Here is a 25,868-nt window from a genome sequence, read left to right as displayed (position 1 = left end):
GTGGTTCTCCTAGTGCATTTGGGGCCTTAAAGAGTCATTACTATCATAATAGGACCCATTAGAATTATCAGAACATAATCCTGGGTGAGGAGGGACAAGACTCCTGAGATACTCAGGCTATGGCTTACCAAGGAACCTGAGCTGTGGAATCTGATGTTCGTTTGTGAGCTGGACTGTTTGAGAAGATAATCAACCCAACAGACATTTGAGGACAACCTGCCTTAGTGCAGACCCCTTCCAAAGCCTCTCAAGTATAACAAAAATTAGAAACTTGTGTCACAACCTTCCCCTCCACATCATTTTTAGAGTTTGCTAGATCAGCTTCTCCCTTCCTCTACTTCCCTCACCTGCCTGCCTCACTTTCCACTCACCCTGCCCCAAATACCCTCCATATTAAAAAAGCTTAAGCCATTGTGCATTATAAAGTAAAACAAAAACAAAATACCTGTCTTCAGAGAACTATGATTCAACACCCTAAGAAAAATTATATAAGAGTTCCCAAGTAGAGAAAAATACGTTCTCTGTGAGAAGATTAGCAAATTTTCCTATCTCAGGCCATCGCAGGACATATCAAAATGTCATCAGTAGAGCAATATTGTCTAAGGTCTTTTTTCTTTCATCTTTGTACACCTCAGATATAAACATCTCTTCCCAGTGATCAATGGCTGACACATAGAAACCCCAATCAATCTTGACTCTGTTCTTTAGACAAGGTTTGAAGGGCATGAGTAAGTATACTCAGCTCCTAAGGGGATTCCAGAGAAGACTGATAAGGCACATCTCATTTCACTTTAAGATGGAGTCACTAATAACATTTAGTGATTGTGTTTGTTTTTAGCTTGCCAACTTCTCAGTTCAACAGCCTCAGATCAGCCTTAGGTTTCTCCCTAAAATTTCAGAAAGCTTTAGAACTCTAGAACTCAATGAGCAAAGGTGAGTGTTGTTCCAGTTAATCAGATGTGCTGTTAGAGATTTACCTCTAACTCTTATCTCAACATTTATTAGAGAGTGTGACCTAGGCCAGACTTTTATAGTTGCTCTAATGTCATTTATTAAATGTAATCACATAATTGCAGTATGCTGTACATCCCTAATGAACATACAGATTTTGAAAAGGAGAAGAGTTAAAGCACTGAGAAGCTCTGAGAGGTTAAATGAGTTCAGGGCAAAGACAAAAACCAATACAATTTAAAAATGTGTTTTAGCTTCTGAATAAGGCCCCTGGCCATTTTATTATGACACTCTAGGAGGAAACAAATATTGAAGTCTGGGTTAGCCCAAAGCAAAATCCAAAAGGGACTAAGGAACCCTCAACATTCTCCTTCCATGATCAAATCATCTCCCTTGTTGTTTTCCTCCATAAGACAAGATTCCTGCTGCCCTAGGGCCATCCCCCAGTGTGGTCTCCCACCTTGGCCAGCCCCCATTCTCAGGACCTGAATTACTTTCCAGGCTTTGACAGAATTTCCACCGGCTCTCCCTTTCCCTGGGGATCTTACTGGACTCTTTAATGAACTTAAAAAAAAATTTTTTTTTAATGTTTATTTTTGAGAGAGAGAGAGACACACAGAGTATGAGTGGGGGAGGGGCAGAGAGAGAGAGGGAGACACAGAGTCTGAAGTAGGCTTCAGACTCTGAGCTGTCAGCACAGAGCCCGACATGGGGCTCAAACCCATGAATTGAACCACGAGATCATGACCTGAGCCAAAGTTGGATGCTTAAACTACTGAGCCACCCCAGCACCCCATGGACTGTTGAATGAACTTTTAAAATGTCAGTGGGTTACTATATACATTTCTTTCTGCTCCATCCAAAAATTTTTACGAAGTGTGTAATTTTTCTTATGTATGTATATATATAAATGTATATATCTATATGTATATTAGAAGTACAATATATGTTCTTACATGGCTTGTTTTTTCACATATGCTCATTACTATAATCTCTGGGTATATGAAATATGATTGCTAAATAATGATTTTTTATATGTGACATTAGAGTCTATACACTTCTATGCATTTCCTCTATATTGGCAATGTTTTAACATTTAATATAATGTTCACATCATATTGGACTGACGTTTTCTGCTCTAATCTCTTGAGAAGTCACTGTGTTTCTAGTTTTTTGAAAATAGAAATGTAGCAAAGATGCAATTTTAAGCCTCACCTGAAATTTAGATAGATCTAGGTAGACAGATCTAGTCCAGGATGGGGGCCTAGAAGGAAGGGTCAGTATGATAATTTTAGCAGAGCAATAGAATGTCAGGATCCAAAAGGAATATTGCTTTTCAGATCAGCATGGTGGCTGCTACTCACAATCCATACACAGACCAACCATGGATTCATTTCTATGTGTAGGAAGCAAAGGGCTTGTAAGTAAAACCTAACATCTAACATCATTTTTTTTAAAAATTCAATTTCTCAGTTATCGAGATCATGAAGCAAAATTGCTTTGGATATATTCCTTTTTGCCACCAGTAACGTCACGGCTTAAGCAATGGAAGAATCACAGATATGGCAGATGGAGTATTTCATAAGAGCAGTAGTGGTAACACCAAAGAGAGAGACGCTCCCTGGTGAGAAGCGCAAAACAAGAGTGATGCCCACTGGGAGACTGGCTTGTGGGTGCATGGAGAGACCTCTGGGATTCCTGGAAAGACCTGGGGAAAGAGCATTTGTCAGAAGGTAAGAAAAAGATGCCCCAAGAATTTTAAGTTCTTAATAATGATTTGACGCCAGTAGTTCCTGTGATCTAATGATGATGGGGGGATCTGGTTACATAACCAGTACTTCTAAAACATCTTTGTATTTACCTCCTCGCACCTGAGTGGCTCAATGAGTTGAACATCCAACTTTGGATCAGGTCATGATCTCACGGTTCATGAGTTCAAGCCTTGTGTTGGGCTTTCTGCTATCAGTACAGAGCTTGCTTCAGATCCTCTTCCTCTCTCTCTGCCCCTTCCCCACTGGTTCTCTCTCTCTCTCTCTCTCAAAAATAAGTAAATAAATAAACTTAAAAACTTATTTCCTTGGGGGATGTCCACTCTCACCACTGTTATTCAACATAGTATTGGAAGTCTTAGCCTCTGCAATCAGACAACACAAAGGAATAAAAGGCATCCAAATCTGCCAGGAGGAGGTCAAACTTTCACTCTTCACAGATGACATGATACTCTATATGGAAAACCTAAAAGATTTACCAAAAAACTGCTAGAACTGATTCATGAATTCAGCAAAGTTGCAGGATATAAAATCAATGCACAGAAATCAGTTGTATTCCTATACACCAACAATGAAGCGACAGAAAGAAATCAAGGAATCGATCCCATTTACAGTTGAACCAAAACCCACAAAATACCTAGGAATAAATCTAACCAAAGAGGTGGAAAATCTATACGCTGAAAACTATAGAAAGCTTATCAAAGAAATTGAAGAAGACACAAAGAAATGGAAAAAGATTCCATGCTCCTGGATAGGAAGAACAAATACTGTTAAAATGTCATACTACCCAAAGCAATCTGAATATTCAATGCGATCCATATCAAAGTAACACTAGCATTCTTCACAGAGCTAGAACAAATAATTCTAAAATTTGTATGGAACCAGAAAAGACCCCGAATAGCCAAAGCAATCTTGAAAAAGAAAACCAAAGCAGGAGGCATCACAATCCCAGACTTCAAGCTATACTACAAAGCTGTAATCATCAAGACAGTATGGTACTGGCACAAGAACAGACAGATCAATGGAATAGCATAGAGAACCCAGAAATGGACCCACAAATGTATGGGCAACTAATCTTTGACAAAGCAGGAAAGAATATCCAACGGATTCAAGATAGTCTCTTTAGCAAGTCGTGCTGGGAAAACTGGACAGCAACATGCAGAAGAATGAGCCTGGACAACTTTCTTACACCATACACAAAAATAAACTCAAAGTGGATGAAAGGCTTCAATGTAAGACAGGAAGCCATCAAAATCCTCGAGGAGAAAGCAGACAAAAACCTCTTTGATCTTGCCTGCAGCAATTTCTTACTCAACACATCTCTGGAGGCAAGGGAAACAAAAGCAAGAATGAACTACTGGGACCTCATCAAAATAAAAACTTTCTGCACAGTGAAGGAAACAATCAGCAAGACTAAAAGGCAACTGATGGAATGGGAGAAGATATTTGCAAGTGACACACCAGATAAAGGGTTAGTATCCAAAATCTACAAAGAACTTATCAAACTCAGCACCCAAAAAACAAATAATCCAGTGAAGAAATGGGCAAAAGACATGAACAGACACTTCTCCAAAGAAGACATCCATATGGCCAACTGACACATGAAAAAATGCTCCACATCACTCATCATCAGGGAAATACAAATCAAAACCACAATGAGATACCAGCTTACACCTGTCAGAATGGCTAATATTAACAACTCAGGCAACAACAGATGTTGGCAAGGATGTGGAGAAAGAGGATCTCTTTTGCATTGTTGGTGGGAATGCAAGCTGGTGCAGCCACTCTGGAAAACAGTATGGAGGTTCCTCAAAAAACTAAAAATAGAACTACCCTACGACCCAGCAATTGCACTACTAGGCATTTATCCAAGGGATACAGGTGTGCTGTTTCGAAGGGACACATGCACCCCCATGTTTATAGCAGTACTATCGACAATAGCCAAAGTATGGAAAGAGCCCAAATGTCCATCGATGGATGAATGGATAAAGAAAATATGGTATATATATACAATGGAGTATTACTCGGCAACCAAAAAGAATGAAATCTTGCCATTTGCAACTACGTGGATGGAACTGGAAGGTATTATGCTAAGTGGTTAGTCAGAGAAAGACAAAAATCATATGACTTCACTCATATGAGGACTTTAAGAGACAAAACAGATGAACATAAGGGAAGGGAAACAAAAATAACATAAAAACAGGGAGGGGGATAAAACATAAGAGACTCATAAAAATGGAGAACAAACTGAGGGTTGCTGGAGGGGTTGTGGGAGGGTAGATGGGCTGAATGGGTAAGGGGCATTAAGGAATCTACTGAAATCATTGCTTCACTATATGCTAACTAATTTGGATGTAAATTTTAAAAAATAAAAAATAAAGTTAAAAAAAACCTTATTTCTTTGGGATAATATCCCAGAAGTTAGAAGAATTTAAAAACACTGGGGTAATATTTATGTTTCTTTTGAAAATATATTCTATTTCTAATTGGGTTTCAAGAGACAGTTCCTTTAGGTCTGAGACCAGTGGGAAGTATATTTGGAGGCAAATGAGACTCCTGAAACCACTAATATTCCAGGCTGTATCAGTCTTCATATTCTGCATTCTCAGAGGGCTGGCACTAATTAAAGTCTCCTCTATTAATTTTAATTGATGAAAGAAAGAAATATGGCTTCTGAATAGATGTAATTGGATATGCTGTGGTTACCAACTTTTTTGAGATGATTACATCTAATCTAATTTCAGAGTCAGACATATATATAGATTTGTTTAAAAGGTAAAGGATGATTCCTGGGTATATTTCATTTATGGTCAGCAACAGTGCCAGGGCTGTTCCAGAATCTTCCCTGCCTCTGGGTCAGTCCTGTCATGTTCAGTTTTTTTCTTATCTAATAATCCAGTCCCTTGGGGTCTGAATGCTAAACAATTCTTTTTTGCAACTGGGGAACAAGACTGAGTAGAATATGCTTGCCTACTGAAATGGTTCTTGGTAGCAGAAGCAAACCTAAAAAAGAGTCACACAGAGATTTTCACCCAGATGTCCTTTAAAAAGTAAGAACAAGATAAAAAGTAGTGAAAAGATGCATATTTTCTTTTATACTTAATATTCTTTAAAAATAGGACATTTTTGCTTTTATTTCTACAGTGAGGTGCAGGTATGATTTCCTGCCTTTGCTACAGTGATTGTTTCACTGGAAGTGTAGTTACTATTCCATGAAAATTTGTAAGTAGGATGAAAGTCACTTGTGAAGAGCCAGTGTAACATATACTTCTAATAATGAGTTTTCCGGGGCACCTGGGTGGCTCAGTCGGTTAAGCGGCCGACTTCGGCTCAGGTCACGATCTCGCGGTCCGTGAGTTCGAGCCCCGTGTTGGGCTCTGTGCTGACAGCTCAGAGCCTGGAGCCTGTTTCAGATTCTGTGTCTCCCTCTCTCTGACCCTCCTCTGTTCATGCTCTGTCTCTCCCTGTCTCAAAAATAAATAAAACGTTAAAAAAAATAATAATGAGTTTTCCTTTTCTTTTTCGAGATGTACATTTTTAAAGAATGCAGAATGGGTTATGTATGATCTGTCCCTAAATTACTTCATTAGCTCACATCATCAAAAAGCTTAAACTTCTCTTGGAAACCCAAAATGATTTTCTTAAATATGCAGTCAAGTTCGGTTGGTTTAATTGACAGTATCAGTGTCTAACAGGTCTGTGCATAAATGTACCTTTGACTTCTGTCTGGAAGGTTCCTATACTTATAAATTCTCAATGGCTGTCCAAGGGAATGCTCCCAGAGGCCATAATCATCCATTACTTTATCCTTCCTGCAGTTGTTACCATTTTATATTGAAGTTAGGGAAATCCTTTTGTCTAGAATAAAAGTGCCTCCAACCACAACAGACTGTACATAGAATCTACGTGTTATGTGAGCAATGAGTGGCATTTTCTTTGTGTAACTTTTTTCAGGAATATTAGTTAACTGACTTACCTCTAAAAATGTGAAAGATATATTTGCAAACTTAGAAGAGAAGAAAACAGGGACACCTGGGTGGCTCAGTCAGTTAAGCTTCTGACTCTTGGTTTCGGCTCAGGTCATGATCTCATGATTTCATGGGTTCGAGCCCCACACTGGTCTCAGTGCTGACAGGGCAGAGCCTGCTTGGGATTCTCTGTCTCCCTCTCTCTCTGCCCCTCCCCCACTTGCACCATGTCTGTCTGTGTCTCAAAGATAAATAAACTTAAAAGAAGAAACCAAAGATGAGCTTTGTGGAATTACACATTTATATACACATAATCTATGTGTAATTTTTTCCTTGTCCTCATTTCCTTGAGTGAAAACCAAGAGTGTAACCCAGTATTTCCCTAATTATCTTCCATTCTTCAGGATTATTAGCCATAGTAATAAGTATTACGGTAAGAGAAACTAATGTGGTTAAAAAAAAGAAAATGATGGGTTAAACCATATGTGGTGGCTCAAAGTACAGTATGTCCACACATTGTTTGATGCTCACTTCAAAGTGCTGAGCCTAGTTCCCCTCCCTTTGTTAGCTTGGCTTAGTGATTCACGTCCAGCAAATAGAATAAAAGCGAAGTGACTGTGTGTGACTTCACAAGATAGATTATCAGAAGCACTGTGGCTTCCTGCTTGCTTTCTCTTTCTCGGATCACTCATTCTGCGGGAAGCCAGCTGCCATGTCATGGGGACATTCAGAAGTGCTGTGAAGAGATGTATGTGGTAAGAAACCGAGGCCTCCTGCCAGCAGCCATTTGAGTGAGCCGTCTTTGAGATTCATCTCCTTGCCCCAGTCAAGCCTGCATATGATTGCAGCTCTAGCCAACAGCTTGACTATAGCCTCATGAAAGACCCTGAGCCAGACCACCCAGCTAATCATTCCCAGATTCCTGATCTTTAGAAACTCTGCGAGATAACAAATGTCTGTTTTAAGTTGCCAAATTTGGGCGTGATTGATTAATGGAGACTCTTCTTTTTTACGTTTATTTAGTTATTTTGAGTGTGTGCGAATGCAAGAGGGTGCATGCACACGCAGATGCCTGCATGGAGGAGGGGCAGAGACAGAGGGGGAGCGAGAGAATCCTAAGCGGGCTTTGTGCTGTCAGTGCAGAGCCTGTTGTGGGTCTTGATCTTATGAACCATGAGATCATGACCTGAGCTGAAATCAACAGTCAGACGCTTAACCAACGAAGCCACCCAGGTGCCCCTAATGAATACAGGTTCTTTACTGTAAGACTTCTGAAAGCTTTTAGCTTGGTGGTGTTAGTTGTGGACCTTCAAATTTTTCCACCACCGAACATTCTTTTGTCCCAAAGAAAACTAATGGATAGTGCTTAACTAAATATTTTTGAGAAAGGCTGACATAGAGCTTTGATTCTTCACAGCCACATTAACAAGAGATCAGATCCACCTAGTTGAGTTACAATTTCAGAGCAATCAATTTAAAGAAATTTGAAAAAGCCCTGATACACTTGGTTAAGTAGGGTGCAGAAGTCAAAATCATCCCGTCTTTGAACTGTGGTGCATTTCCTACAGTGTGCAGATGGCATTGCTATACTTACGTGGCAGAAAATGATCAAGTTCTGATTAAGTATTTTTCTGCTGAGAGCCATTGCCAAAATAATTCGTGAAAATTGGAATACCTCATTGTAATGTTGGTCATGTTCCATGGCTGATTGCGAGAAATTATCAAATTGCAAATGTTAAGCCTTTAAAATTCAGCCTTGCCATGAGGACAGCATTCACAAATTAATAGGAAATGTATTTTTTAATTCCTACCCTGAGACACCAAGAGTGCTGTTTTGCTGAGGGAGATTTCTACTTGGATTCAGATGAGACTAGACCTTTCCAAAGTAGAATATACCATTGCAGCAGGCTTCCTCAGAGAACACACGGGGAAAAGAGGATTTACGTGACTCTCGGGGTAAAAGAGAAAGTCTTATTCCTAGGCCACTAGCTTCCAAAATGTGGACCTAACTAATGCAGGCTTGCGGCAAGCATAGCAGACGGAACTGCTTACTATCAGACCTTGGTTAAAATGGCTGCCCATAGATGAACAATGTAAGAATATTAGACCACAATGTCAAAAAAGACTTTAATTCCACTTAATCTAAACCTAATCATGAAAAGTCTCTGTTTAGCACTGAATCCTGCAGGTCAAGTTAACTCAGGAGAAATTTTCAGGCAATTTAGGTGTTCTAATTCATTGGTTTCATTCCGTTGGTTTGAACAAAATTTCCACTGGTACCAAATCTCTAACAGCATTCCATAGTTTGTGAGAATTTCTCAACTTCCTATATTTCGTCAGGTGTTTGTATGTGATTTCCCTTTGGTTGACATTACTTAACTCCTTACTACATCAAATACAATGGTTTGGCTCAGTGGTTTTCAACTAGGGGCAGTTGATCTTGAGGGGACCTATGACACCCTCCGGAGACATTTTTAGTACTCACAGTTTAGGGGATACTGCTGGCTTCTTGTGGGTAGAGGTTACTACGGCTGTCAAACATCCCACAATGTACAGAGCTCAGCCCACAGCAAAGAATCATCCAGTCCAAAATATCAATAGAACAAAGGTCAAGAAACTGATCTACTTGGAAGCCATGTTGTTAAATTTTCCCAAGTTGTGTGTTGTATTTTGTTGTTAACCATTCTTCCTTAATCACAGTTAATGTGTGTTTGAACTTCTATAATTTAGCTATTTTGTGACTGGTTTACCCAGCATGTTTCACTTTGTAACGTTGAAGCCAAGGAAAAAATCTTTAGATTTCTCTAGCCTTTGCCACGACGATATCATTTCAATGCATTCAGTATTTTTGTGTCTTATGTTGCCATTTCAAATCTTACCCTTTTCAGAATTATACCTGAAAAAAAAAATGTCCCAAATGGAATGCAGAATAGTGATCAAACGTGAGGGTGGAACTGTCTCTAGGGAAAAGTTTGTTTTTTAAACTTTTTTTTTTTTTAACATTTATCCATTTTTGATAGAGACAGAGCAAAAGTCGGGGAGGGTCAGAGAGAGAGGGAGACCCAGAATCCGAAGCAGGCTCCAGGCGCCAGGCTCTGAGCTGTCAGCACAGACCCCGATGTGGGGCTTGAACCTACAAACCACGAGATCATGACCCGAGCCGAAGTCAGATGCTCAACCGACTGAGCCACGCAGGTGCCCCGGTTTTTAATTATAAACAATAAGGAAGGTTCTATAAATTCCCAAATGAATTGTGAATAGACTCATTTCTTGTTCTTAACCAATCTCAACAGAGGACCATCTCATGGCCAACCTCCTTGTGAGCCATGTCAAACTTGGCTGACCTCCACGTTCACCAAAAAATTTCATACCTATCACTTGCATATTCAATCTATAAAGTTTACCGATCCAAACTCAATTTACAATACACATGCCAGGAATTCAGTCAACTATCAGAGAATGACGCCTCAAAATTTCTGCTCTCCAATTCTTATTGAAAACTGTGTTCATATAAATGAAAATTTGAGAAACTGTTTCTACCTAGTGTTCTATATTTGTTTCTCAAAATGTAAATCTTGACAAACTGGCAGATGGGGTATGCATGAAAGTGCAGTTTTCTGGGCTTTACTCTATACCCACTTTAAAAGCTTTTTCAGTGATAGGACTCAGAAATTTTCCTTTTAAAATCCAATTTTCTGGTTATTCTTAGAGACACTGAAGTTTGTAAAATATTGCTGCTATGGGAATTTAAAACATTACCAAGGCACATACCCAAAAGATGTGCACTTGAATCATATTATTTTGACCGTGCAGAAGAAATGCTTTCACTAAACTAAAATTGATGCCATTGTCTTATATCTAGAACTAACATAAAGAACAATCATGGAATCCACGATAACATTTTTGTAGGGATATTGTGTTCTGTTTCTCCTACATCTCTCTCTGTTACTTATATGAAGCCCCATGTAAAACTTTTATTTTTAGAACTCAGTCCTAGAATGGCTTTGTGTTCATGAGACACGGATATACTGTCTCATCATAGACAATGAGAATCAAATTACTAATAAGTGTTTTACTTTTCACTTTGGCCGCTTAGACACTGGGAGCTGTATTAAGTGGCTAGGAGTCATCACCTCTGTATTGAAATGTCTGTGTTTTATTTCTCTTTACCCTGGACTTGACTTTCTATTCCAGTAGGTAACTTCTAAAGTTGTCTTCAAAATGGAGTCTGAGATAGGGATTCAGATGCGTGTGATATTTGGGGGTGCATGCTCAGGAGAAAGGGAGTGAGGGAAGTAGGAGAGGGAGGGGAAGGTGATAAGCAAGAATGTGGTCTCAGCTGGAGACTAGCCTCAACTTGGTCCCACAGAGAGCTCTGGTTTCAGCACAGACTTAGTACTACCTTAAGGAAGTATATCTGCCTTTTGTTATCCTCATGTCAATTATTGGCTGTGCCTCGCCCACAGTATGGTGCTGGGGCTGGGTAACCTCCCAGTGGTGGCTTCTGATCTGCAGAAGGTTGCTCTCCAGAAAAGGGGGCAGCTGTGAATGGGTAGGATCTAACACTGAGCACATCAGGACATGGGACCAGCAGCCCAGCAAACTGGGGATCTAGCTCCAGCACCAACATTGGCCACCAAAGTTGTCATGTCCATTTTCATGTGTATTTTTCTACTTTAATGCATGAGTTAGTTTTATTTTTTATATTTTTATTATTTTTTAATTTTTTATTTATTATTTGTTATTATTTATTATTTATTTAGTATTTATTATTATATATTTATTATTTATTATTATTTTATTCTTATTTTATTATTTATTTTTATTTTTATTTTTTTAATTTTTTAATTATTTTTATTTTTTTATTTTTCCTTTTCAAGAAAAGAGGATATCCTAGGAACATGTTAAGATTAGCAGAACCAAATGAAGTCATGTAAGCATGGCAAAATGAAGGACAAACATACATATATAAACATTTATATATATATATATATATATATATATATATAAACGTTTTTACCAGCAAAACATTTATATATATATAAACATTTTTATACATTATATATATATATATATATATATATAAATGTTTTGCTGGTAAAAACTGTTTACTATAAAGAAAATGTAGACTTTGATTAATGTTTAGGTTGAAAATGCTATAAGACCTTTTTATTTAATTCACATGAGAGGGTTTTCTGACTTACAATGAAATACTTGAAATGAAATACAATGAAATACAACTGACATATATCATTCAAAACCGGATTGACATTTAGAAGGGGCCTTTTACTTAACAATATGGACTATGGTGACTTCAGCTTCTCACCGTTAACGTGAAATGCTTCTAACATCAGTGATTCCCACATTCATTTCTCTAGCTGGGATGCCTGACCTGAGAGCATTTGAGTATTCTAACTGCCCAGTGAGGGTTTTCACTTTGGTTGACCCTGCAGTCACTTTAAATTCAAAGTATCAGTCTCCCCTTTGAATCTTCTCCCGCTTTCCCCTAGCCCCATGTTCCTAATCCTAGATAAAAATGGTGGATGCACTGGTGTCTCCCAGTGCACCTCATATGGTTTAGACCCGAATCCCTTCCTCAGGGACTGCTGCAGATTCCTCTGACTTCCTCCCAGCTCTTTCTGCTTAGCATCTACCCCATACCATTGCCAGAGCGATCATTCTGAAAGTGCAGATTGATTCATATCACTCCCCATTTTAATGTTTGAAATGTCTTTTCCAGTGTAAAATCCAAAGTTCTCAGACAGGCATCATATTTCCTTCGGTGGAGTCTGGCTCCAGACTAAAATCCTAGTGTGATCTTTCAGGCTCAGCCACGGGCACTTAGATTCAAGGCTTCGCCTGGCGGGCATCATGGGGGAAGCCATTCTTCCCACAGCCAGCCCACTGGGATTTTCCAGAGGGAGTAGCAGTCAAGGACTCAGATACAGGGACCTCCTTACTGGGGCCTCAGCTGAGGCACTTTTTTCCACCCTGACTCAGTAACTTCCCACTGTTAGCCCTTCCCCCTTCCCTTGTGCCTTAACCTTCCAAGTCAATAAAAAGGCAAGAATCTTTCATTCAGGGCTCCTCAGCACTGAGAAGATTCTGTGTATCTGTGCTGCATGTCAGTCTCTTACCCATGGGACTGCTATCTCCCAGAGAGCAGACATTTATTTGTCTTGGTATTTCCAGTAATTGGTGTAATAAAGGCTCTTGAAACATGTTGACCTGGTAAGCCATGAGCAGGGTAATATTTTGTTTGTACATACAACATAATCATTGAAAAGAGTCATACACTTGGCCAGTCTACTTGGCTATATCTAGACCGGCAATCTTAAGTTTCCTCAATGCATATGTAAACTCTGAATTTTTGCGCCTAAGAAACAAGAGGAGTTAATTAGATGTATTGACAGTATCTTGATACTTTAGCTTTTCAACTCTGAAACACATGGGCAATGATAAGATTTGAATCTGGACCAGACATTGCCACTGATGCTCATTTAAAATTTTTTAATAAAAATAAATAAACATACAGTCTAATGTCAATAATATTTAAAATATTTTAGATAAAGTAGACAGTATAATAAAAATCATGTACATACTACTCCCTATTAATTGTATAGTATATAAAAAGAAATACCATCTGCAAAATCCAGGCATGCACTACATGAACACCAATGTTTATCCTGTGAGTTAATTTCAAAATTATACCATGTAAGTGACTAATATTCTCTATTGGATACAGTTCAAAATGTGCCCAATAATGGATTTCTTCCCAGACCGATTATAAATTTAAGCATGAAAAAGCTGAATTTCATTTGGCAAGGAGAAAGAAATGTGTATTTAGTTTTCTACTAATAAGAGGCATCCATTTACTAGTATTAGCAAACATATTTTTATGATTAATTTCTAAACAAATTTTCAAGATTAAATTATAATTGAAAAATTTCAGTGGTATCTATTGTAAGCCAAATTTGGGGAATGGAAATAACGAAACCTTTGCTTACAAGGAGTAAACGTATGACCAACTGAAAAGTCTCTCTGGTTGAACAATTGGCTTGGATCTTTTTCTACACAATGAGTCAGCTTGTAAGTTAATAGGAGAAGTAACTTGCTATCTGTATCCCATTTATTACTAACCCAGTAGAAGAGAACAAATATCTGTGGATCTTGAAAACCTGGGATACTTACACACAAGTATACCTCAGACTGTTAGAACAATTAAACCTCTGTTTTATATTATTTGTTCACCATATATTTTTGGAAACCTGCTATATGTACTTGGCTAGGATCTGGAAATAAAAGTAATAATTTTAGTAAGCTAAAACAAATGAGTTCTAGTGGGGGATACAGATAATCAAATAAGAATAGTGATGAATATCTAATCATAAGTTGAGGGAAAGGAATAAGATTTATATATAGTATATTGTAAAGGTACCTGTATTGGTGTCAGGGAAGGCTTATCAAAGGAAGTGATACTGGGTTCTGAAGGATGAGTAAAAGTTTGTTGGGTGAAAAAGGTTGAGGTGTAAAAGGAGAGCAACCATTCCAAGCAAGGGGACAGCATCAGCATAATGTAAAAGAAATCCAGCGGGGCTGGGATACAGAAGCTTAGGGAGTGATACAAGATGAATCTGAAGATGATGGCATAAAGCAGACCAGAAGGCCTTGGGCCATGTGAAGGATTCTGGTCTTCTATAAAATTGAAAGACAGTGGACTTAAATTGGAGAGTAGCGCACTTAAATTGAAATTTGCACTCCACCATCAATGACAGGAGCAGAGAATGATGCAAAAGCAGTTAGTACAAGGGGAGATCTATGGTGGTAACTTGGATAAACATAGTGGCTGTGTACAAATTCAAGACATTTTCAGGATGCAAGACAGTAGGGCTTTGGTGAAAGGTGGTTATGGAGTTGAGGGGGAGAAGACATCAAGGAGAATGCCCAACCAAATGGATGGCAGTGCCATTTGTTGAAATAGGTGACACCAAGAGGGTCAGGTCTGGGGAACAATTAGGAGAGTCTTGGATGTGTTGAAATGCCTTTGAGAAGTAGAGATCTCCAATGGAAATTGGATACATGGGTGTTGGGGTCAGAGACAAATCCAAGTCTGAGTTCAAAAGAGAAAGAATAAAGACAAGGCAGTGAGAAATACTTTGGACAGGAATGACAGATGAAAAGAAAAAAATAGTTGTATATTGAGACAAGCATAACACGGTGAAAATATTTTCTAATGCTAATACTAGGAAAATAACAAATGGTTTCATGAATATTAAAAATAGTAACAGCTAGGGTTTAGTGAACAAATAGTGTTGAGTCAAATAAAAGAGCAGAGCCGAAACTCCTGGTCCTTGGAACTAATCCCTGCCTTATGGGAAGCCGTAGTTGAGATCTGGGTGGGGAAGGGTCAAGTGTGAAACAAAAGCTGGATAAACCTGGAGTGCCTGGGTGGCTTGGTAGGTTAAGCATCCAAATTCAGCTCAGGTTATGATCTTGCAGTTCATGAGTTCGAGCCCCGTGTCGGGCTCTGTGCTGACCTCTCAGAGCCTGGAGCCTGCTTCAGATTCTGTGTCTCCCGCTCTCTCTGCCCCTTCCCGTGCTCTGTCTCTGTCTCTCAAGAATAAATAAAAATGTGAAAAAAAAAATAGCTGGATAAACCTTTATGGTAGGGTGGGAGGAAGGAAGGAAGCACGTGGGGCTTATGAAAATTTCCCCTTAAAACCACAATGAAAACCACCTATTAAAAGTAACCAGGTTCCCTCTTGGAACTGACACAAGAGTATGTGCAAGGCCAGTACGTTTCACTATGAAAGTTTTACACATTTAAGTAAACTCATGCTGGAGCAAAATCATATATTAATTTTAATGAAATTATGAGTATTCAAATAGAGACATCTTTTACTTTATACAAACGCAAATTTGTACTCACATTTTAATAAAGAATGCAAACCACAAATAAGTTATTTTACTTAGAACAGCAAAAATTTTTTTAAAAAAAAAAGAAAACAAAAATAGAAGTTGATCTAGGTGTCCAGTTCCTAGGCGTAAATAGCTATATCAAATCTTTAGAATGGCTAAATTTGTTTGTTTGTTTTGGTATTCCATCTGAAATTTCACTTAGTCTGCTTGAACGTCTAGCCTTAAGAATCAAAGAATTCTACACATTTTTTACACAAAGGAGGGATTTAGTCTTCTTGTGTATCACATGCTCCTTAGAATTTGAGAAAGAAAGAAAGCCCTACAAACACACTGCTCCCACCTTTTTGATGGCTAAGACACAAATTATTCAGTTCCCTCCTGGCTTTAGAAGTTTCACTATTTCCTGTATTACAAGAGTGAAGTGTTATTGAAAAAAGGGTGTGTGACATAGATTTGTATGAGAAATTGAAAGAACTCCAAAATAATCACTTTTACATTTAATAGCTATAAGGTAGAGGATTCTTGTCTAGAATCCATGTCTAAGATTTCATATCAAAGAGTTCCTGATCCTTGCTGATTCTAGTACTTAATTTTTTCCTCCGATATTCTTCAGGGCAAAACTCACTCAAACTGGTCTATTGGAAAAAAAAAAATTCACTAGAAGATTCTAGACTATGTTAAAACCTTTATCAATGTTCTTTCCACAGTAAACAAAGTAATTTTAAATTTACAAATTAAGTAAACAAAGCTTGAGGAAATAAAATTGATAAAATACACACTTTTTCTTAGATTTTCCCCAATTTTGAGGATAATCTTGGGAACGAGTTTTAAGCTATTTACTGAGCATCAAGGTGCATGGGGATGAATAAATAATATATTTATGTAAGACACTGATAAGGTATGTTCAAATATTTGGGGCATGAGGTTTAGAAATTTAGTTGGCAACTGCTTTCTTTAGGCTTCAACACTGCCAGGATTTTTTATTGTTTTGTTTTGTTTTGTTTTGTTTTTTCCTTAGAAAAAAATATTCAGGTGCCTGTTTCTGGCATTCAGATTAACTCAGTGTCAAGACAGGGTCTAACAGTGATAAAATAAGCTATTGATATGTCATGATTTAACAGAAACAATCTTGAATTTATATGCAATTTAAAATACCCTATTTCAAAAGTGCAATTTCAGGATGTTTACTTTCGATTAACAGTCACCAAGAAGAACATTCTGTATTTGCCAAGGGTAGTAATACTGCATCAGAAATATTTCTTGAATATTATGAATGAAGGAGCCACAGAAAACTCAGCATGAAAAGTGACGTCCTGGAGTTCTACTCAGCTAGGATCCCTTCTGCATTCTCAGCAGCAAGCAGGACACTCAGAAAATGCTGACTTTAATTACAAACTTTATTTGTCAATACAATTCACAGTTTATACATGGTGCATTCCACCATATGAACTTTCAGAACAGTTATTGAGGAGATGAGTGTAGCTTTCTTTCTAAAAGAGCCTGACTGTCTAAAATTTTGGTTAGAATTTTTTAAGTTTATAAAAGTACCTTCAACAAGTTTACATAATATTTACATGTCTAGCTTAAATTTAAATTTTGGAAAATAAGCATCTATTTAGATGTTTTTTTTTTAAAGATCCTGTTTATTTTTTAAGACCCTAATCTGAATGCTACTTATTCAGATATTTCCACCACTGTCACTCCCCAGAATAAAAGAAATGTTTTGTAATTGTATTTGGGGAAATCATCTTTCTGCATTTTAAAAATTATATATACAATGTACAGCAGATCTAAGTATGAAAATAAACGAGAGTAGCAATCTACTAGGTGCCTGTAATGAGTTTTTTCTGAATCTTGGAAACATCCAAAGAGTTACAGGATATAAAATTCAACTAAAAAGGGTTATCAGCATTTTCTATCTAAAAAAAAAAAAAAGCTCCCAAGATTTAAATTGTGCTATAACAGCTTTTCTCTAATGTCAAAGATGAATTATGCCTGCAATCTGCATTTTTTTCCATGTGCAATATATCACAGTGATCCCAGTTTCCACTTCTCTCAAACTCAGTCGCAGCTCCAGAGGGACACCCACACAAGGCTAGGCTGTGCCCAACTCCAGCTACAGCGTCACCTCCCCTGTCTGGCGAAAGTCACCCAGGGAAAGAAAATCGTGTAAGCCTTCCACGTCAAAAAGCAAATAGGTGCTGGCAGTATAATGTTTATTAGCAAATGCCTCGTAACACATTATCGTGCTATCTTCTTTCACACCAATTGTCTTAAATCACCTCCAATACTATCCATGTCTGACAGCTTTCTCCTATCAGATCATATATATATATTTTTTTTCTTCCACCTTTAAAAAATGTAGTTATTAAATGATAAATTCCAAATACTGCCAGGAAAAAAGGGACTGTTTTGGAGCCGCCAATTTTACCGGCCTGGAAATAATTACACTGTGTGTATGTACCACTGGTACCTGAGTCAAATAAATACTCAGAGGGACCATCTGTGCACCTCATTTCTTTGCAGTGCCTTTAACGCTAGAATTTCTGAGTGTTGCTTCAATGTCCATCTAATGTGGCATCTATTCCTTCTTCGGGCATCATCACTTCATTTTAGACACTGTTTCCAGCAAGGTATGGTATTCAAACGGGAGTTGTGGGATAAAGGGCTGCAGAGGTGAGCCTAGGGGTAGGGTGGGGAAGGAGAAACCATACATTAGCTAGAGGGGTTCTGTTTCTTCGTAAGATAAGGCACTGACAGAAAATTTCTTAGGTAAAAGGCTGCATAAGAATCTCTTGCCATTTACAAAAAGAAATGTTGTCATCCATAAATGGTCCATATCTAGGCTCAGTTAGGTAGACCCTGAAAAGTTAAGGACTGATCCCTCAAAGCTACATTATTACCAGAAACAATTATAATTCATTCTGAGGCCTTATGGCACATTAGGAAAAGAGGGAGGAAAACAGTCTGGGCACAGAAAGGCATCAGACATTGCTTGTTTTATTCCACTTGTCTAAGAACGTGGACCGTTCAACAAGCGTCATCAAAAAGATAGTGCTGGCTCAGGATTCCAAATTCTCTTGATGGTTGATGACCATGATGGGTGTTATCTATTTTGTTTCCCCCTTTGGAGCTCATGCACAATTTAAAAAATGCTACCAGCAACAGTCATTAAAGAGCATACAGAAGTCCTCACCTATGGCTACGCCTAAGGCTCTTCAAAGAGAGGGCTATTTAATGTTCTCGATCACCGCAATCTCCTCGCCTGCACAGTGGGGCGTCAATCCGTTCAAATAGATACTCTCAGTTTTCAGTAAGGGAGGCAGGACGTCCCTCTCGCTGGCCAGGTGATTCACGGACAGGGTCCTCCTGCACGGGGTCAGCTCTTGGTTGTGGTTCCCGGCGAGTTCCGCCGACAGCTTCCGCTTAATGGAGGTGGCGCGCTGGAACTTGTCGTAGATCTCCACGCTCAGGCGCCTCCTGGTCTCCTTGAACTCGGCGGTGACGTTTGCCGTCCACTCAGCGGCGTGGGCTCGGAACTCTCCCACCTGGAGCACGCACGCGGAGAAAACACAGAGAGACACCAACACGACAGTCAGCATTTTGTGTGCCTTCTCTCTCGAGCGTTTTATTGTGTTTTAAAAAGGAGATCGGAGCCTTTCGAAATACCGGAGGTCTGAGGATTGGTGTAATTACGCACGCGGTGCAGCGTGAGGCTCCTTTTGACATAGATACGGCCCTACAAATTAATCCGTGAACTTAAACCCTCCAAACCGAATTGTATTAGAGGTGCTAGATGTGCCTCTGTCACTGAAGCTTCTGCAGCTGTAAAAAGGCAGTCTCTAACTTTTTGAGACGCTGTGGGTTATTTTTTCATCTGTAATTTCCAGAAGTATTTGAACGTAGAAAAGGCATTCAGACACCGGTAGGAGCAGCAAGACCGAGTAAAAGCCCAGAATGTGAACCCCGGTGACCTGGTTGGTGCCGGCAGCGATGCTGTGTTTGCTCGGGATGCAAACACAGGTTTGAGAGGGCGGAAGTGGTGTGTGCAAGAACTTTGTGTCCAACCCCACACTGGCGTCATCTGGGAATTCTCTGTTTACTAAATGAGCAGTAAAATATTTTGTTTCTGCTTTCAGGGAAAGCAAAGGAAGGAGAGCCGGCAGGCCCACTTTGAGGCCCATTTGGAGACTAAGTCCAAGGCCTAGTTTCTGAATGAACGTTTGCGGAATTGGGGAAGTTACTCAACCCATCCCAGCCACCGCTTACTCGGGGGTAGGACAGGCATCTTCAGGGCACAACCGTCTTCTCTGTATACTGACTGTACTTCCTCCCCCATTCTGATTGTCATTAATGTTTTTACAGAAATGGTCTTACATGAAACACATTGTTTTGCAAATGGCTTTTTTCCCCCACTTAACCAATTTTAGTCATTTGGTCCTAATAGTATCCATTAGTGCTGCCTCACAGTTTGTATCAGCTGATAAAAACAGAGGGGGAGGGGGATGACCACCTCCAGGTCCTGTTCTGTCGCTCACATTCTGTGTGTCCACAGGCAAGCGATTTTTACCTTTTTTGAACTTTAGGTTCCTTATCTATAAAATAAGGGTAATAATGGTTTCATAGGAGAGAGAAGTGATGTGCGTGTGTCTCCTTAAAATATAAAGCACTACAAAATTACTAACTATGGCAGTGAGGCTGGTGATGATATGGCTTGCCAGGGGTACTTTGAGAGCTTAAAGCAGAATACCAGAAACAGACTAAGTGATGCAGAATTGAAAAAATGGGACATTTCTCCCTGGAATGTAATTCACAGTTTCTAAGCATCTGGTGGAGACGTGGTCTGAGGTCTCTTGGGAGGTCTCCCCAGAAATGCAACGGATTACCTAACCCTGGGTTACGTGGAACTTTAAGCCATGAGGCGCTTTGGACATGTTGAAGACATATGTAAACGATACTGCTGAACCGTCGTCCTGGTCAGATGCACTGGGTGATGTATTTCATTAGTCAAAGGAAGGCTAAGGCAAGAGAGTGATTATGTTTATGTTCTGCTCATTTTTACAACTGGGATGATATTTTAAAAACTAATGGTGAATTCAGTATAGAACTCAATAAACATTTACTCATAATAAAAAGGACTGTCCCTATTAACGCGGGTCTATGTCATGGGATTGTGTAAAATTCTGTATATATGTATAGTGCCTACTATGTGCTGGATGGTGCTCTTTCAAAAGTGTTAACTTACTTAATCACCTTGAGGATGGTTCTTTCCCCCATTTGACAGAAGAAACTGAGGCTAGAGAGGTTAAAACACTTAAGACACACAGTAAATATGTGCTGAAGCCAGAATTCAAACTTGGAGGCCTAGCTCCACCATATTATTCTGCCTTGCCAGTAAAATATATATATTTTTTAATTTTTGTAATGTTTATTTATTTTTGAGAGACAGAGTGTGAGTGGGGGAGGGGCAGAGAGAGAAGGAGACACAGAATCCGAAGCAGGCTCCAGGCTCTGAGCTGTCAGCACAGAGCCCGAGGCGGGGCTTGAACTCCTGAACTACTAGATCGTGACCTGAGCTGAAGTTGGACACTTAACTGACTGAGCCACCCAGGTGCCCTGCCAGTAAAATCTTATTAATTCTAAGGACTAAACGTCTTTTGGAGGAGCATAAGGCAAATTCACATCGTATGGAAATCTATTCCATTGGCAGTTTATATATTAGGGTGAGGATAGTCTGTCACGGTTTCCTAAAGATACTGGGAGAATAAAAGTTTTTCCAGTTCCCGCTCTAGGGCTACTTATGTAAACCAACAGTGGTATCTGTTTCCTCTCTACTGTGCCCTGATTTTTCTATTATTCTTCACGATACTGGACTTGAGGAATGTAGCCACTCAAACTCAAAACTTGAAAGTAAGGAGGAAGAAAAAGAGAAAAATAAAAGAGAGTCCCTCAAAAACCAAACCAAGGTCATCAAAATAATTAGTTATTCCTGTTTCTTAAAAAAATATCCTGAACTTACAGAATTGTCTATAGCAATATAGTCATTATTGATCAAATAACAGTATCCTATAGTCCCGTTTCTGTTAATAAGGATGAAACTGTATATTGAAACTCTAAAGGTGCTCTTTTGTTTCCAAAGAAATTAGAATGTCACATTTATATAAGTAAAATTTTTCTTGATTGAAATGTTAATGCTTGTGGTGTTCTGGAGAATTACAATGAATCCTTATGCACTAAAACATTTTTTGTCTCATTGGATTTTTATAAAAATCTTTCAATCACTTAATCAAATAGGATCTCATCTGCCTAAAACTAAGCAGTCTACACTACTTAGTAACGAAGCAGAGGACCCAAAACGAGCAAAAATAGCTCCTAAAGGATCACAGTGAATGTTCCTGCAGCTTAGGCACTTGACTCAGAGAAGAGGTCTCCCCCCAGATTCCATGTGTCCCGGATTTGTACACGGGATTTGTACACGGGAATGGCAGACCAGTCATGTTTTGGAAACCAAGCTCCAATAAGAAGAGTGTGCCTCCTGGTTGACTCTGATGGGATAATCCTGTTCCTTTCAGGAGAAAGATACAGCCAGGTCTATTCATAGTAAACATTCAAAGTATGTGTCCTCAAACTTTTTAGACTTTGTAGAGTCTCCTCACCATTCTAAGAATGGTTCTCAAAGTGAAGAACATCATTTAAATAAAATCCCCTTTAAATCTAAGTAAAAATCAAAATTCACCATTTTGTGTGACAATACCTGACTAGGCTATCCCAGAGCCTGGCTGCAACATCATTATGTATATAACATTTAAGGTTAAAGAAGGGTTAGTGCTTTTATTTTAGAAGAATCACCAATATCTTTGTCTGCCACTATGAACACTTGCTAAGCATCTAATAGCTTTTCAGGGTAGCAAAATCTCATGATTACAGAGGTCCAGTATTTGCCTCTTCAGTAGTGGTTCCAAGCCCTAGAATCTTCAGGTTCTCTAAAGTATCTGAAATAATACCAAGGAGGCCCTTGATATGGTAGCAACATAATTTAAAACCAAGCACTTGCCATATTTCAACTTCTTTCAGGGCAATTTACCTAAATCACATAAGATTGACAGGATGGCCTAAGAAAGATGAAAGTTCACTACTTTAGAAACTTGCAATTTATGAAGTTCTCAGGAAGCTCATTTGTAATCATAAGGAGTATTTATCACTCCATTGACTCTAAATCAACCAACGACATGGCAGATTCTTTGAGGGTAAAGATCACTGGCCAATTTCTTACCAAGCTCACCCTTTCTTCCCCCTTCACATTGCAGCTTCTGGGGCAATGCTTCGAATAGAGTAATTTAAAGTTTAGTTTTCTCAATCTAGATGGTAAGCTTAATGACAGAAACTATGCATCCTATTTATTTCTTCTTCTCATAAAAGTGCCCAACATGGTAATTTGAACAAACTAGACTCCTGGATGCTTTCTGACCGACTAGTGAGAAATCTGTGGCTGCTGACTGACACAGCCCTCTTCCTGAATACAGACACTCTCAGGGACTCGCCTATGAAGCTGCTATTTGCATAAGTTCTAGATCAGTGTGTGTTGGTACAGCCTGAAGAGAAAGCAATTTATAAATCAATTTTACTAATCACTAAAATGTTCATATCCTTTGATGAAAGTCAATTCATAGAAATTTATCCTGGACAAGAATTTTTGCCAAAGGGAAAAAATACGTATGGAGATATTCTCTGAACTATACTTTGAATTGCACAATAATATTGAGATTAGTAAAGGTCATTTAAGAAGCCAGTGTTCATGAGAAGTCCTCAGCTTGAGAAACTATTTTCTCTTATTATCTTGTGTTGAGTAAAGTGATGAAGAAAGTAAAATTATGTCTCTATTTTGATTACAACTATGTAGAATAATGAATGTATATAGGCAAGGGTAGTAGAAACAACAGTATGTAAAAATGGCAACTGTAGATTTCAACAGTCCCATATTGAATGCTTATTATGAAACAGATCCTGGGCTTACTGCTGACTTTCTTGAGTTGCAGAAATTTTTGAGTAGTTTTTTTTTTTCCTTTTAAATCTCCCCTTACTGATGTTATAGTGCTACCTGTGTAGATTCAGTGTCTAGCATACCCAGCCCTGAAAAAAGCTTGTGAGGGCAGAGTTCTCTATGGAATGCTTTTTATTTGCTCAACACATGTACCAGAATTGGATTGCAGTTGCCACTGGGAGTTTTTCTCAGCCAGACATCAAAGAAAAAAATATACCTTGCAGGAATCTTTAAAGTTACAAAGAAAAAAATGCCTGAGAATCAGTAAGATGTAAAGGCAGCCTCCAGAAGGGGAGAAAATATTTGCCAATCCTATTATCTGATAAGAGGTTGATATCCAAACTATATAAAGAACTCCTACAACTCAATAGCAAAAAAACAAGCAATCTGATGAAAATAATAGGCAGGGGATCTGAATAGACATTTTTCCAAAGAAGATACACAGAGCCCCAGCACGTACATGAGGTGTTCAACATCACCCATCATCAGGGAAATGCAATTCAAAACCACCGTGAGATATCTGCTCACACCTGTTAGAACAGCGAGTATAAAAAAGATAAGAAGTAACAAGCTTTGGCCAGGATGTGGAGAAAAGGCAACCCTTGTGCACTGTTGGTGGGACTGCAAATTGCTGCAGCCACTCTGAAAAATAGCATGTGGGTTCCTCAAAAAATTAAAAATAGAACTAGCATATGATACAGCAATTCCACTTCTCAGCATTTATCCAAAGAAAACGAAACCACTTGCTCAAAAAGATATACGCACCCTCATGTTCACTGCAGTATTATTTGCAAGAGCCAAGACATGGAAACAACCTAAGTGTCCATCGATGGATGAATGGATAAAGAAACTGTGGTGTATATATAAATATATTCAGTCATAAAAAATGAGATCTTGCCATTTGCAACAGCATAGATGGAACTTGAAGGCATTATGCTAAGTGAAATAAGTCAGAGGAAGACAAATATCATATAATCATATGATCTCATTCACATGTGGAATCTTACACACACACACACACACACACACACACACACACACCAAGCTCACAGATAACAGAAGAGACTGGTGGTTGCCATAGGCAGGAATAGCAGGGTGGGCAAAATGGGTGCAAGGAGTTAAAATGTACAAACTTCCAGTTATAAATAAGTCATGGGGATATAATGTACAGCATGGCAACTATAATTAATAACACCATACTGCATATTTGAAAGTTGCTAAGAGAGTAGATCTTAAGAATTCTCACCAATAAGATTAAAAAATTCTGTAACTATGTATGGTGATGGACTGGTGGTGATCATTTTGCAATATATACAAATACTGAATCGTTATTTAGTATACATGAAAGTAATGTCATGTTGTATGTCAATTATACCTCAAATAAAGAAATTAAAAAATAAAATATTCTTAAAAAGACGGAGAATGTTTGAATCACTACTTCTGAATCTTTACCTTGTTTACTAAAGTATAATCCATTACACTTTACATCTAGGTGTGATGACTTTCATATTTATTAGTGATTTCACTTCTGAAAGTTTCCTTGTCTCTACCCCAGGTCAGTCTTCACCAGAATAGTCTTTCCTGGTAACAGAAAGTGTAATGACCTAAAGAGAATGGTCAGTGTTCTAAGTTTGAAAATTTTTTTTTTTTTAATTTCAGGTCTTTTAAATGTTTGGTCTTTATCAACTGCATTTCTAAGGTTATTTTCCTTCAAGCAACTCTGCAAAATACAAGCTACATGTTTTTTTTTATTTTATTTTTTTTTATTTTTCCAAGAGAGTAAAGCTGATTCGCGAGGACCAGTAATGCCTCATACTTTCTTTTCCCTTCTGCTCTGTGTCTGAGCCATGCTTCTGTGACAGGAAGACACAATCCTAGCCTGACTTTTGATAAGAGAATAGATTTCAGGGTGCAGGTGTCCTCTCAACAAGGCAAAAGTCACTGTCTCTTCATCGGCTGGGGTTCCCTGAAAAATTGCTGTTGAATATTAACTAATATGCAAGGGGTTCTACAATTTTATTTTTTAAAAATGTTTATTTATTTTGAGAAGGGGGGAGGGGCAGAGAGAGGAAGAGAGAGAAACCCATGCAGGCTCTGTGCTGTCAGCACAGGGGGCTCTATAATTTTAAACCATGTTGTTCATGAGTCCTGTGTTGTTGTTTTTTTTTTTAAAAAATTCAACAATCACCATGGGGTTAAATCTTATTTCATTTTAATCTG

General features: G+C 38.5%; 1 protein-coding gene across 3 annotated transcripts in view; it reads right to left on the bottom strand.

The window, feature by feature from the left end:
• Window positions 1–16,986: 16,986 nt before the first annotated feature.
• Window positions 16,987–25,868, bottom strand: part of KCNK2 (potassium two pore domain channel subfamily K member 2) — a 193,860-nt gene continuing 184,978 nt past the window's right edge. For all 3 annotated transcript variants that reach the window (XM_019428271.2, XM_019428280.2, XM_019428261.2), the window contains exon 7: window positions 16,987–19,155. In XM_019428271.2, the coding sequence (XP_019283816.1) occupies window positions 18,838–19,155 (318 nt within the window). In that variant the 3' untranslated portion in view covers window positions 16,987–18,837. The remainder of the gene's footprint in view (window positions 19,156–25,868) is intronic.

This window comes from Panthera pardus, unplaced genomic scaffold (genome assembly GCF_024362965.1).
Source record: "Panthera pardus isolate Hobbes unplaced genomic scaffold, ASM2436296v1 HiC_scaffold_21, whole genome shotgun sequence".
Lineage (NCBI taxonomy): Eukaryota > Metazoa > Chordata > Mammalia > Carnivora > Felidae > Panthera > Panthera pardus.
The sequence above is the reverse complement of the archived record's forward strand: the minus strand, read 5'-3'. Positions and strand labels throughout refer to the sequence as shown.